Genomic DNA, 15,762 nt, shown 5'->3' with positions numbered 1-15,762 from the left:
AAATGATGCTACATATTAGCAGTAATGCTACTTTTTATAGCAACGCTTTTGCCCCACACTTGACAAATTACGGTTGTCTGTTCGACATATTCCCACTTGAAGCCAAACCACCGCCAGACAATGTTTTTTTGGGGAATTAATTATTCCTTCATTTGTTACCAGATTCGCACCTTCTATCTCTCTCGTATTACCACTCGCATCACTCCGCTAGCATCACAGCTAACGTTACCCATGCCGCTACCTCTCTGCTCCGGGAGGGCGTATACGTATGTGACGTATGACGTGACAGTATGTGACGTATGTAGGAAGGTGCGCTTGTCTGTCTGTGAGAAGGAGACACAGGAAAGAGTGAGGAGAGCCTGTAGTGTAATGCCAGCAGCTAAAAGCAACTGCATGAGTCGAATATCACGATATAGTCATTTTCTATATCGCACAGAGACAAACCCGCGATATATCGCATATATGGATATATCGCCCAGCCCTAGTACCAACACACAGTTTCATGATTATTTCAGGAAGAAAATGTTTTCTTAACCACAATCAAACAAAAAGAAGACAAAGTGTCTGCAGTTTTATTTTATATTTGCATGTACTTAAACAAAAAGTCTGATTACAAATTATTTAGATATAAAAATGGCGTTTCTGGTTAAATTAGTGGGTGTGTTGTTTTTCCCAGTCGGGACCATACAGTCACATAGACGTTCTGAGTGCCTGCAAGTCCTCATTTTGGGCAGGATTACTGGTGATCTGCAGCAGATAGTGAAAGTAAAGTGTCTTCTCCTTTTAAATGTTGTGTTTCAACTTCTATGCTGGTGTTAGTCCTATTTATTTACTTTCTTCTTCTGGGCTGCACTTCCAAAGAGGCACAACGCTGATTGAACATTTATTACGTCGTGAGAAGGCTCACTATATCACCCACTTTGAGGCGTCCGGTAAATTCATGTTTTGAGATCCGGTCATCGAGAAATTTCAGTAAGTCTGGATTTGGTTTTTTTCTACTGCTTTCCAGTCTTTACATTTTAACTCGTCTTTTGGACTAACCTTTGGTTTACTTGTCCCTTTTCCCATTTTGAGAATTTGGAGTAATCCGTCGTCCCCTACAAAGCCGAACTTATGAGGATTACTTTTGTCTTTGTTGTAAGATAGTGGTTTAATTTATTATTGGGGTACAAGTCGCTTCTACTGGAGGTAGTCCCCCAGTGGAGATGTCTTGCCTAAGGCTTCCACAATAACCCACTATTACTTCTCACAACTAATGGCGATCACTCCCACACACTCTCACCTTCACACCTTTCACACTCGTTTTACGGAATTTTCAGTTTTTGTGGACCCCACCATCCTTCATTTGGCTTATTTTCAATGCTGAATTTTATGGAACTTTCAGTTTTTGTGGACTCCGACGTCCTTCTGTGGCCTCTTCTGTTTTAGAATTTTCGGTTTTTACGTGGACTTAAAAATAATAATAACTTCTCCGCTGACAAAACTGGCTCTGCTTTCACTTCCATTGTGTCCGTCGTGGCTTAGAGGTGTGTTGTGGCCTTTGTATTCCATGTGACCTATCCGCCATTTTTGTTTTGATGACTGATGGTGATGACGCCACAGTCGGGCAGTAGACCTGGGCTTATATTTGATAAGTCAATTAACATAGTGATGAAAACAAAATGGACTGGATAAGCGCATGTATTGTTGTGGGCTGCAAGAGGAAGCAGCTACACATAAACGGTCATACTGACAACCGCTGTAAAACTTAGTATTGCTGCATTAAATCAAAATGACCCAAAAACTGTGATTAATAACCAAACATTGACAAAAGAAGGGACTACCTAACGTTAGCTTGCTAGCAAGCGTAAGTGCTAACATGAAAACGAGACATTAACACCTTTCCACGTTAAAAGGTCATTCCCCGACCTAAACGTGTAACACAACGTTGATGTAAACAACTAGGATGCATTGCTTTCTTTGCTCAAAGTTATGGATATAAACAGGAAGTGAACACGCGTGACGTCACATAAACAGGAAGTGGAACAAATGATCACCTAATTTGTGTTTTTTGAAAAACACAACATTCTAAAAAGTTTACTAATTAAAATGGAAGAAGACAAACATATTCACGCACACAAATAAAAGTAATAGAACAATATTTATTTTTTCCTTTGCCAATAAAGTATATTGTGTGTGTTTATTTAAGTTACTAAACAAAGAAAATACTACTTGGTTAAAGGATTATAGTGTGTATATAATTACTTGTTGAGCATATTCAATAATAATAATAATATGTTTTCTTTTGGAATTTGCTTGGCATTACTTTGTGCTGATAGAAATTTCCCTCTTTTTTCCTGCAGTTTCTCCTTTATTTCCCCTCAATTGTCCTCTTTTATTCTCTTTTTTTTCTCCCCGAATCTCTTTTCTCCTCAATGTTTCTCTTTTTTTCCACTCAACTTTCCTCTTTTTTTCTCCTTAATTTTCCTTTTTTCCCCTCAATTGTCCTCTTTAATTCTCTCCAATGTTCCTCTTTTTTCTCCTCAAGTTTCCTCTTTTATTCTCCCCAAATTGTCTGTTTTCTCCTCAATTGTCCTTTTTTCTCCTCAATTGTCCTCTTTAATTCTCTCCAATGTTCCTCTTTTTTCTCCTCAAGTTTCCTCTTTTATTCTCCCCAAATTGTCTGTTTTCTCCTCAATTGTCCTTTTTTCTCCTCAATTGTCCTTTTTTCTCCTCAGTTGTCCTCTTTTTTTCTCCTTAATTGTCCTCTTTTTTTCCCCTTAATTTTCCTCTTTTTTTCTCCCCAATTTTCTTCTTTTTTCTCCTCAAGTTTCCTCTTTTATTCTCCCCAAATCTCCTCGTTTCTCCTCAATGTTTCTGTTTTCTCCTCAAGTTTCCTCTTTTATTCTCCCCAAATTGTCTCTTTTCTCCTCAATTGTCCCTTTTTCTCCTCAATTATCCTTTTTTCTCCTCAATTGTCCTTTTTTCCCCCTTAATTTTCCTCTTTTTTTCTCCCCAATTTTCTTCTTTTTTCTCCTCAAGTTTCCTCTTTTATTCTCCCCAAATCTCCTCGTTTCTCCTCAATGTTTGTTTTCTCCTCAAGTTTCCTCTTTTATTCTCCCCAAATTGTCTCTTTTCTCCTCAATTGTCCCTTTTTCTCCTCAATTATCCTTTTTTCTCCTTAATTGTCCTTTTTTCCCCTTAATTTTCCTCTTTTTTTCTCCCCAATTTTCTTCTTTTTTCTCCTCAAGTTTCCTCTTTTATTCTCCCCAAATCTCCTCGTTTCTCCTCAATGTTTCTGTTTTCTCCTCAAGTTTCCTCTTTTATTCTCCCCAAGTCTACTCTTTTCTCCTCAATATTTCTTTTTTTCTCCTCAGGTTTTCTCTTTTTTCCACTCAACTTTCCTCTTTTTTTCTCCTAAATTTTCCTTTTTATCTCCTCAATGTTCCTCTATTTTCTTCCCCATATTTCGACTTTTTTTCTCACCAAATTTCCTCTTTTCTCCTCAATGTTTCTGGTTTTTCTCCTCAAGTTTCCTCTTTTTTACTCCTCAAGTTTCCTCTTTTTATCTCCTCAATGCTCCTCTTTTTATCTCCTCAATGTTCCTCTTTTTATCTCCTCACTTTGCCTCTTTTTGTTCCTCAATTTGCCTCTTTTTTTCCTCCTCAATGTCCCCCCCCTCAATGTTCTTCTGTTTCTCTCAAGAGGTGCTCACAGCCCTGAAATGGATCCACCCATCAGTGGTAGCACATTCTCAGCCCCCTGCCCTTCTCCCTGTTCATTGTTGCTCTCTTCTTCTGCGCCCTGCAGGTGCAACGTGTGGCCGGAGCAGCACCAAGAGAGGAAAGTGTGGGGAGGCGGCAGTGCTGCAGCGTGCCTCTCCGGCTGTGGATGTGCTGGGTGGCAAACCCCAGGCTGCACATAATGTGTCTGGGGAGTCGCCTGGGCATGTCCCGCAGCCGGCCGCCGCCCCCCGCCCGGTCAGTCAAGTCCTGGCGCCCAGGCCCGAGGGCGGTGACTCTGTGTTTGTGGTCATGGAGACCGCTCCTTCTACTGCCTTTCCCCAGACGCTCCCCATCAGCGGCGACGCTAATCCCCGCGTCTCACAGGGGGTCCGCTCATCCCTCGCCGAGGACTTCAGGACCCGTAACAGTCCCCTCGCGTCACATGCACAAAACGACGACGAGGCGCGCGTGTTGCAACACGACTTACAAATTGCTGCTAAAGAGACACGCCTCTCAAATAGCGAGACACATCAAATCCAGCCGCAAGCGGGCGCGGGAGTTGTGCTGGTCGCGGCGGCGCACAAGTGCAACTCTGAAAACGGAACAGGCGTGGAATTCCAATCGTACACAGGTGGAACTATTATCCCGCAAGCGCAAGTTCAGATCTGCTTCACGGCCTCATCCTTCTCTGGCGCTGGAGAGCACGGCGCTACCGATCAGACGGCGCCAGCGAGCGCTGCCCAGGACTCCGCCGCTTCGTGGAACTGCAGCGAGCAAGTTGACCTGCCGCCAGTCACGGGTCAGCTCAGGCAGGATGTTAACGATGCAGATGAGCACTCCTACAAAGCTAAAACAACAAACACAGGAGAACTACCGACTGGACCTGGCTCAGGCTCTCCTGCTCCAGCCTTGTCCAACAGGACTACGGCCAGACAAGACGCAGATATCCCGGCAGGTGGTTTGAGTGCGACTTCCTCCAAGGACCTGGCGCTCTCTGACCTTGTAGTGTCTCAGCCCTGCCACCAGTTCCCGCTGACGGAGACTCCCGTGTTCGCCGAGCTGGTGCATTCTGCCCAGTCGCAGGAGATTGTGGTGGTGAGCGAGGCCTCGTGGTCCAACGTGCACCTAAAGCAGAGTTACCTGCTACAGCACGCCGACGGCAGCGTGTGCGAGGCGGCCATCGTCACCGGCCACGCGCCCGCCGAGGCCAAGCTGTACCAAGACGGCGCTCAGGCCGACATGGACCTGAGCGCCCAAAACGTGGAGGTGTACCAGTTCTGTGACCTGGTGGAGGAGGTCGCCGCCGAGGAAACGGTGTGCGTGAGCACCAGCGTGCAGATACCCCACTCCCCGGGCTACGAGGTCAACCTCTTCAACGCTCTGTTGGACTCCAACGAGGGCCTGGACTCGCACCTGCAACCTTCTATTCACACGATGGACGACAGCGACACGCTCATCATTTCCCAGCAGGACTTGCCTTCGTCACATGACGCGGTCGCTGCCATGGGACAACATCTGCTCTTAGACGCCAGCTCCAACCAGGTCTGCTTGGTGGAAGTGGACCCCTTTCCCCTCCAGCAGACCGACACTCCAACGGCATGTTTGCAGGCGAGTGGCGAAGCATCGCCGGCCGACACTGCGGAAGGCGAGGCGACGGAACGCTGCATCACACCACAGAGTCCTGCAGGTACCAAAGAAGATCCACCTGAGGACCCAGCAAGGATTATTCATCCAGAACCAGTCCTGGAGCACCCACAATCCCCTCTGGCACAGGTGTCCGAGCAAAACGTGGACCCCGAAGAGTGCCTTGCCGACGGTTCTTCCCACTCAAATGTAACAAAGCCCCCCGCCGGCCAATCAGAAGCCTTAACCGGCACCAGAACTTCAAGTAGCGACGGGCCATCTTCCTCCAGTGCCACGCAGCCCGACTCCCCCTTTGTGGAGGAGGAGGAGGAGGAGGAGGAAGAAGAAGAAGAAGAAGAGGAGGAGGACGACGATGAAGCGATGGTGGACGCGGAGGCCATGGACGACGCATCAGGACAGGTCAGCAGCGCAGACGAAGGCAGCGAGGACGACGCAGACAGACCAGACGGGGAAATGACGACTTCCCGCTCGTTACATGAAGTAAGAATAATGAGCACCTTTGAAATATATCAGTCTGTCGTTAACTTTTCACTTACAACTAAACTTTTTACGGAGGTGGAACGTGAGCCAAGGAAGAAGTAAATACAATCTGCTTGCACCAGCAGGGGGAACCCTGTTGACAAAAGCTCCCTATACTTCAGGGTTTTCCCCTAGATTGCCACTATACACACACACACACGCACACACACACACACACACACACACACACACACACACATGGCGGTGGGGGCGTGGTCAATATGACATGATCATTATGATTTGCAATGATTCATAACATTTATTTAGAAAGGCTAAACAAAGGTTTTATGTATATATAACAGCAAATATTAGTTGTATTAGTTACTAATAGTACCATTAATAATATTAAAATGTTTCGTTATATCATCACAATCAGCTTTAACACAAGGAATTTGACTTGGTAGAATGTGTTCTCTTTGTTCAATGCAGTTTCAAGTGTTGCTTATTGTAAAATGCAACACAGGTTACACTTTATTCTGCCCTCCATGAATGTTGCAAATTGATTTGCCAAATATGTATAAACAGTCCTTTGAATTAGATTTGAAACAAATAACTTGAGGTGCTTTGTTGTTACTCTTGCCAATGAAGTCAATGTAAAACTAAGCACACAAAAGTAAGTCCATTAAATATACAAATGAAGTGTAGGAATCACGTTAGATTATTAATATCATTCGGAACAAAGTGAAAAAAGGAGTACAATTATGCAGGATGAAGGTTGACTTCTAATGCCGCTAGCTTAATGCTAACGTACAATGGACTAGCTCATAGACAAGCTAACTCAAATTAGCATGCCCAATCGCAGGCACATAAATTGTATATAAATAATCCTTCACACGAACATTTATATTTATGGGCAATTTACAGTCTCCGATTAAGCTAACGTGAATATTTTTGGAATGTGGGAGGAAACTGGAGTGCCCGAAGAAGAGCACACATAACGGGGACAAGTGCACGCCACACCGCGATGTCCAGACGGAGGTCGGATGTCGTAATGTCAAAATATTTACAGTAATTAACACGGGCTTGTACAAGAAATGCATTAATTAGCTTAAAATACCTTTTAATTCAACGTTCTCCTTACTTTTGCCGGGTGTCAAGTCTGTTTAGGTGTGCGACGAGCTGGCAGGTATTTAGATGCACAGGTTTTTATTTTCAAAATAAAGCAATGAGGAACACTTTTATGATATCGGAGTTGTTTTTTAAACGTACTATAGCCAGTAGTCGTAAGTAAACTATATAGACTATATCCATTCATACAGCTTTTTTATCATGTTAAAACTAGTGTTTAAAAAAAAAAAAAAAAAACTTATTTTGAAGGTGTTGCGCCACGATTGTTTACAATGGAGGAAAAACCCGGAGTAGAACATTCAAGCAAATCTGTGCTTGTTTGGCTTTGGAGGAGGTCTCCACGGAGTGACATTCTACATGATGCAACCCCCTTAAGAGCCCAATTCTATAATCTTAAATGCAGTTTTTCTTCTTTAAAGCAGGGGTGTCCACAGTGCGACCCAGGGGCCATTTGTGTCCAGTAACTACTGTAACTTCCAGACTATAAGCCGCTACTTTTTTCCTGCGCTTTAAAGGCCTACTGAAATGAATTTTTTAAATTTAAACGGGGATAGCAGATCTATTCTATGTGTCATACTTGATCATTTCGCGATATTGTCATATTTTTGCTGAAAAGATTTAGTATAGAACAACGACGATAAAGATCGCAACTTTTGGTATCTGATAAAAAAAGGCTTGCCCCTACCGGAAGTAGCGTGACGTAGTCAGTTGAACATATACGCAAAGTTCCCTATTGTTTACAATGATGGCCGCATGAAGTGAGAGAGATTCGGACCGAGAAAGCGACAATTTCCCCATTAATTTGAGCGAGGATGAAATATTTTTAAATGAGGAAAGTGCAAGTGAAGGACTAGTGGGGAGTGGAAGATGCTGTGAGAGCCGGGGGTGACCTGATATTCAGCTGGAAATGACTACAACAGTAAATAAACACAAGACATATATATACTCTATTAGCCACAACACAACCAGGCTTATATTTAATATGCCACAAATTAATCCCGCATAAAAACACCTAGGTGTTTGTTATGCTAGCTCCTAGCTACTAGCTCGAGCTAGTTATAGCTCGAGCGGGTAATATGGACGGGATCCCGTATATATAACCCGCCAATACAATTCAAACACCTGCACAACACACACAATCACTCAGCCCAAACAACCGTTCACCTAACCCAAGGTTCATAAAGCTTATATATTTAATCAAAGTTACGTACATGACACGCACGTACTGGCAAGCGATCAAATGTTTGGAAGCGCGCGGGTGGGACCTGATATTCAGCTGGGAATGACTACAACAGTAAATAAACACAAGACATATATATACTCTATTAGCCACAACACAACCAGGCTTATATTTAATATGCCACAAATTAATCCTAATGCTAGCTCCTAGCTACTAGCTCGAGCTAGTTATAGCAAGCGATCAAATGTTTGGAAGCGCAGCTGTGTACTCACGTTATCGCAACTGTGTATCCAAATCAAAGTCCTCCTGGTAAGAGTCTCTGTTGTCCGAGTTCTTCCATCTTGACTGCATCTTTCGGGAATGTAAACAAAGAAGCGCCGGCTGTGTACGTGTTGTTGCTGACTTCCCTCGCAAAATAGACACTTCGCACCGACAACTTTCTTCTTTGCTTGCTCAGCTTCTTTCTCCATAATTCAATGAACAAATTGCAAAAGATTCACCAACACAGATGTCCAGAATACTGTGGAATAATGAGATGAAAACAGAGCTATTTCGTATTGGCTTCAATGGTGTCCGAATACTTCCGTTTCAATGATTGATGTCACGCACATATGTCAACCCTCAGAGGCGTTTCGAACCGGAAGTTTAGCGGGAAATTTAAAATTGCACTTTATAAGTTAACCCGGCCGTATTGGCATGTGTTGCAATGTTAAGATTTCATCATTGATATATAAACTATCAGACTGCGTGGTCGCTAGTAGTGGCTTTCAGTAGGCCTTTAAATCCTGCAGCTTTAAAACTGTGCGGCTAAACTAAAAAAAAAACAAGCAAATATACTGAATAGTTGTGTATTGTTTGTGCTATGGCGCCATCTTTTGGACAAGTTTGCTCGCTGCCTGTACTGCAGTACTGCATTGCCCTACTCTTCAGACTAGTGCTTTCAACCGGAAGTACAATTGTTGCTCAGTCTTCTAGCCATCCATAACGGTTTTACTCATATGGATTCTTCATTCGTCACTCCAAGTAACGTTGGTAATTCACGCTTACTAAACTGTCTCTCATGTGTGATGTCTGTAGGAGTGTTTTCATGCACATTTGTACGCGTTACCGTAATGTAAGGAAGCTAGCGTTGTTAGCATGAACTAATATGCTAACATGTTTACGAGTGTCTGTTAGTATTATTAACTTACAACGGCATTCTTTTCGCATTGTTTCAGTTGCACTAATTCCTCAGTAAATGCACCAAAACGTCACCGTGGAGTTATTGAGTCTGTTTAGCTGATTGCAGAGCTAGCTTGCATAGCCAGTGGGTCCATGGCGATGACATCAGTTTTGTTTGATCAGCCGTTTTACTGCCCTGTTACAGGCACCGTTTGGAAACAATTTAGGTATGTAAATAAACATTTATAAAATGTTGTGTAAATAACTAATTTCACAGCGTATATATCTGCGGCTTATAGTCTGGTGCGGCTAATATACAGAGTTTTTTATTCTTTCAAAATTTAGTGGATGCGGCTTTTATACCAGTTGTCTGTAGTCCAGAAAATACTTTTAACTGCCTGCAGCACAATCGTTAGCATTCTGACGTTAGCAGGCTAGCATTTTGATACATTTTCAGGTGCACACCTCAGAGTAACATATTTTGGTACTTGACGCAGTTACCATTTTAGCATGCTGGATGTTTTAGCTAATTTAGCAGGTATACAGCTTAGTGTCATATATTTTGATATTTCATACTGTAAGCGTGCTATTGTTAGCATTGTACCCGTTAGCGTGCTAGCTTTTTTGCTTTGCTCCTTTTGCTCATATTTTTTGTTAGCATTCTAACATTAGCATGCTAGCATTTTGATACATTTTCAGGTGCACACCTCAGAGTAACATATTTTGGTACTTGACGCAGTTAGCATTTTAGCATGCTAGATGTTTTAGCTAATTTAGCTGGTATACAGCTTAGTGTCATATATTTTGGTATTTCACACAGTAAGGATGTTATTGTTAGCATCGTACCCGTTAGCGTGCTAGCTTTTTTGCTTTGCTCCTTTTGCTCATATTTTTTGTTAGCATTCTAACATTAGCATGCTAGCATTTTGATACATTTTCAGGTGCACACCTCAGAGTAACATATTTTGGTACTTGACGCAGTTACCATTTTAGCATGCTGGATGTTTTAGCTAATTTAGCAGGTATACAGCTTAGTGTCATATATTTTGATATTTCACACTGTAAGCATGCTATTGTTAGCATCGTACCCGTTAGCGTGCTAGCTTTTTTTGCTTTGCTCCTTTTGCTCATATTTTTTGTTAGCATTCTAACATTAGCATGCTAGCATTTTGATACATTTTCAGGTGCACACCTCAGAGTAACATATTTTGGTACTTGACGCAATTACCATTTTAGCATGCTAGATGTTTTAGCTAATTTAGCGGGTATACAGCTTAGTGTCATATATTTTGATATTTCACACTGTAAGCATGCTATTGTTAGCATCCTACCCGTTAGCGTGCTAGCTTTTTTGCTTTGCTCCTTTTGCTCATATTTTTTGTTAGCGTTCTAACATTAGCATGCTAGCATTTTGATACATTTTCAGGTGCACACCTCAGAGTAACATATTTTGGTACTTGACGCGGTTACCATTTTAGCATGCTGGATGTTTTAGCTAATTTAGCAGGTATACAGCTTAGTGTCATATATTTTGATATTTCACACTGTAAGCATGCTATTGTTAGCATCGTACCCGTTAGCGTGCTAGCTTTTTTGCTTTGCTCCTTTTGCTCATATTTTTTGTTAGCGTTCTAACATTAGCATGCTAGCATTTTGATACATTTTCAGGTGCACACCTCAGAGTAACATATTTTGGTACTTGACGCAGTTACCATTTTAGCATGCTAGATGTTTTAGCTAATTTAGCTGGTATACAGCTTAGTGTCATATATTTTGATATTTCACTCTGTAAGCATGCTATTGTTAGCATCGTACCCGTTAGCATGCTAGCTTTTTTGCTTAGCTCCTTTTGCTCATATTTGTTTTCTTGAGACTGTCTGGCCAGCGTGCTAACTGTTAGCATTTCAATTCGGCTTTGGATCTTCAGCGTTCACACAACATTTTTACCGAAATAACATTTTCTAGTTGTTCTATATATTGTGCCGGTTTTGAAGATGAAAAGTAGCAAATTGATTTGTCGGTCTGTGGCTCTCAGTATAGGAAGTTTGGGCAGCCCTGTTTGAAAGTGTCTTGGTAGCCTGATGTTTATGCACGTCACCTGCATGTTACTTTGGACATACTGTATATGTTTGATTAGTGATCATCAGCGGCATGCTAAGTCATGTGTGTTTTTCCAGCATGGACAGAGCAGGACGGACAGACAGGCACTGTTCCGAAAGGTAAGTGCCCTCCGGGAGGTTCAGCGGCACACCTCAGGGAGGGGCTCTTGTGGGGGTGCACTGTGGCTTTTAGGGAGCACGCTAGTCATGCATGCACACTTTGTTCTTCTCGCACAAGGCTTTGACCTTCACCTCTTAGTCCCTCCTCTTTGTTTCTCAGGTGAGCAAGTGGATCGCAGACAGGATCTCGCCCTCGACTTCCTCCTCCTCCCAGCTGGAACCCTCGCCCGGCAGTGATTGGACCTCCTCCCGCCTAGACAAGTCGTCCCCTCTCCGGGGGCCTCACGGCAAGTTTGTATCCCCCTCGTCCGCAGGGGGCTACAGCTCCTCCTCGTCGCCGCTGGATCAGTCCACTCCTCAGCGACCTCGCGGAGAGCGACGCGGCAACATGGTGGAGTTGGCCAAACACGTGAGTGGACTGTTCATGTCTTCTTTTGGGGTCTTCTTCTACGAGCGTCACACCCAACACTGCTCCACATTCTGCCACCACTGAATGATTAATCTGATTATAAAGCGTACACATATTTAAAGGCCTACTGAAATGACATTTTTTTATTCAAACGGGAATAGCAGATCCATTCTATGTGTCATACTTGATCATTTCGCAATATTGCCATATTTTTGCTGAAAGGATTTAGTAGAGAAAATCGACGATAAAGTTCGCAACTTTTGCTCGCTGATAAAAAAAGCCTTGCCTGTACCGGAAGTAGAAGCTAAAAAAAATAGAAGCTAACCTAGCAACGTAGCCAACGTGATAGCATAGCAGTCTCAAATGCAGATAGAAACTAAATTTAAAAAAAACCTGACTGGATGGATAGACAGAAGATCAATAATACTATTAAACCATGAACATGTAAATACACGATTAATAATATTCAGCTTTTCGAAGCTAAAAAAATAGAAGCTAACCTAGCTACGTAGCCAACGTGATAGCATAGCAGTCTCAAATGCAGTTAGAAACTAAATTAAAAAAAAACCTGACTGGATGGATAGACAGAAGATCAAAAATACTATTAAACCATGAACATGTAAATACACGATTAATAATATTCAGCTTTTCGAAGCTAAAAAAATAGAAGCTAACCTAGCAACGTAGCCAACGTGATAGCATAGCAGTCTCAAATGCAGATAGAAACTAAATTAAAAAAAACCCTGACTGGATGGATAGACAGAATATCAAAAATACTATTAAACCATGAACATGTAAATACACGATTAATAATATTCAGCTTTTCGAAGCTAAAAAAATAGAAGCTAACCTAGCTACGTAGCCAACGTGATAGCATAGCAGTCTCAAATGCAGATAGAAACTAAATTAAAAAAAAATCCTGACTGGATGGATAGACAGAAGATCAAAAATACTATTAAACCATGAACATGTAAATACACGATTAATAATATTCAGCTTTGCGAAGCTAAAAAAACAGAAGCTAACTTAGATGCGGCGGCGGGCTTACTCACTGTAGTGCGTCTGCTATCCTGCTCAAAACACAACACAACCTCCTGGTGTTGGTGTTGCTGTAGTCCGCCGCTCCACCGATCGCACCTACAACTTTCTTATTTGTAGTCACCATTGTCCATTAAACAAATTGCAAAAGATTCACCAACACAGATGTCCAGAATACTGTGGAATTTTGTCGAAGAAAACAGAGGTATTTGAACTGGGTCCAAACACTTCCCTTGACCTCGTGACGTCACGCGCATACGTCATCATACCGCGACGTTTTCAAGCGGAAGTTTCCTGGGAAGTTTAAAATGTCACTTTATAAGTTAACCCGGCTGTATTGGCATGTGTTGCAATGTTAAGATTTCATCATTAATATATAAACTATCAGACTGCGTGGTCGCTAGTAGTGGCTTTTAGTAGGCCTTTAATGGCTCTCATTTTTCTGTTGACTTCTAAATGCAGTTAAAGTTATTTTAAGCATGTGCATTAGAGATGCACGGATAGGCAATTATTTCATCCGCAACCGCATCACAAAAGTCGTCATCCACCCGAACCAACATTTTATCAAAACCACACCCGCCCGTTGTTATATATCTAATATAGACGATGCAAGGCATTAGTGAGGTTTGAAAGCTTTTGCCTGTTAAAGAAAGGAGACTGATCCAATGCAGCAGAGACATTCAATGCGTGCCACGCATTAATATCTCTTGGCCACGCATTAGTGGCTAAGAGATATTAATGCGTGATAATATTATTTATCATTATTATAATATTATTGTCATTTCCATTAAGAAAGTGTTGACTATTGTTGCCAAAGCCCTCAGATCAGGAGTGCGTTCCTCACACTTTGTGTGCGCAGTTGCTGCAAGCAGAACGATGCTTTTAAGAAGTTAAAAAAATGTTTTAGAAAGACTAAGCCTATATTTTCGTTAGGTAAAAAAAATGTTCTGAATTTATTTCAATGAATATGAACTTGTTAACGTTATAACGCTCAAATAGGGACGAGGGCGGGGTGCACAGTGAACAATTTTGCGACAAAGATGAACCTTTATTGATTGATCTGCAGCCATGACACAATATCAGACAATCTCCATTGTCAACGACAGGCAGGAAAATAAAGATAAACACATAGCCTATGTTGTAGGCATAGGCATAAGCTCATACGTTTTTAAGTGGAAATAAAAAAATAAATAAAAAATGTGCCTCATAAGCCTTAGGCTGTCAATCACGCGCACAAACTTAAATTATACAATAACATGTATTTCATCCCTATTTAAACAAAAATAAATTAAATAAATAATAATAATAAATTACCTGCAACTTATTGGCCAAGGCAAATAGCTGAAGGCGGGGAAATCAAACCCATCAGACTGCACTTTATCATCCAACTTGAATTATAATGAAAATAGACGGCTGTTTCAAAGAGTGCTGCTCGTTTTTTGTATGTGGGTAACAACATTTAACTATGTATATATATTTCCGAATTGGTTCAACGGCCACCCGCCCGAATCTATTTAAAATCTATTTTTTTCGTCATGTCGCCCGCCCGACCCGCGGTTTATCCGCGGACTCCGCGGTTGTGTCCGCAAACCGCGCATCTCTAATGTGCATAAATATTTATTTATACTGTTACAAAAATGTGTCCGCCCAGAGATCGGTAGGTCGTGAGTTCAAACCCCCGGCCGAGTCATACCAAAGACTATAAAAATGGAACCCATTACCTCCCTGCTTGGCACTCAGCATCAAGGGTTGGAATTGGGGGTTAACTCACCCCAAGTGGAGGAGTTCAAGTACCTCGGAGTCTTGTTCACGAGTGAGGGAAGAGTGGATCGTGAGATCGACAGGCGGATCGGTGCGGCGTCTTCAGTAATGCGGACGCTGTATCGATCCGTTGTGGTGAAGAAGGAGCTGAGCCGGAAGGCAAAGCTCTCAATTTACCGGTCGATCTACGTTCCCATCCTCACCTATGGTCATGAGCTTTGGGTTATGACCGAAAGGACAAGATCACGGGTACAAGCGGCCCAAATGAGTTTCCTCCGCCGGGTGGCGGGTCTCTCTCTCCCTTAGAGATAGGGTGAGAAGCTCTGCCATCCAGGAGGAGCTCAAAGTAAAGCCGCTGCTCCTCCACATGGAGAGGAGCCAGATGAGGTGGTTCGGGCATCTGCTCAGGATGCCACCCGAACGCCTCCCTAGGGAGGTGTTTAGGGCACGTCCGACCCGTTTAAAATGCTGTCTGTTTAAAAAGAAAAAAGATAGGCAAATTGCAAAAAAAAAACAATTCACCTTATTCATGTAATAAAAGGAGTTAAAATAGCTGCAATGAAAACAAACACATCTAACTTCCTCTAAAAGAAAATCATTTTGTGATGTTTAAAAAGCTGTACACTGATATATTGATTATTGATTAACTCTAATAGACTCAATGTGTAGAATTATATATTTGATTCATTCTTACAATGTTGGCTATTTAATAGATTGTATTTTTTAATGTTATGATACCTCTGTCTGTCTGTATGTGTGCATGCATGACTCTTGTTTGTTATTGGGCCTTTTTTTCCACGGCATTGCAAATTGACGCTGTGTTAAAAAGCACTTGAATTAATGTAGACAAAGTTTAGCTGGCTGACTTTGGCTGAAATGCTAGCCAATTTGTTAGCTAGCTAGCAAGGCACAAGCTAACACTTTCACTGAGGCTGAGACCACGTCCGACATCGAGTCTCCGCTGTAAATGCTGGCGTATCACAGATGTACTGCCATAAAAACATGGTCAAAGTATTCATCTTTTTAACAAGAATATAAGGAAATGTTCACTTACTTTTA

General features: G+C 42.2%; 1 protein-coding gene across 1 annotated transcript in view; it reads left to right on the top strand.

Annotated features, from left to right (window-relative positions):
• srcap (Snf2-related CREBBP activator protein) overlaps nucleotides 1-15,762 on the top strand; it is a 113,137-nt gene that overhangs the window by 7,659 nt on the left and 89,716 nt on the right. Inside the window, 3 exon segments of the mRNA XM_062030731.1 lie at nucleotides 3,790-5,828; nucleotides 11,454-11,495; nucleotides 11,656-11,904. Of these exon segments, the coding sequence (XP_061886715.1) occupies nucleotides 4,014-5,828; nucleotides 11,454-11,495; nucleotides 11,656-11,904 (2,106 nt within the window). The 5' untranslated portion in view covers nucleotides 3,790-4,013.

The sequence above is a fragment of the Entelurus aequoreus genome, linkage group LG21, assembly GCF_033978785.1.
Source record: "Entelurus aequoreus isolate RoL-2023_Sb linkage group LG21, RoL_Eaeq_v1.1, whole genome shotgun sequence".
Lineage (NCBI taxonomy): Eukaryota > Metazoa > Chordata > Actinopteri > Syngnathiformes > Syngnathidae > Entelurus > Entelurus aequoreus.
Note: the sequence above shows the minus strand (reverse complement) of the source record. Positions and strands in the feature narration are given on the sequence as shown.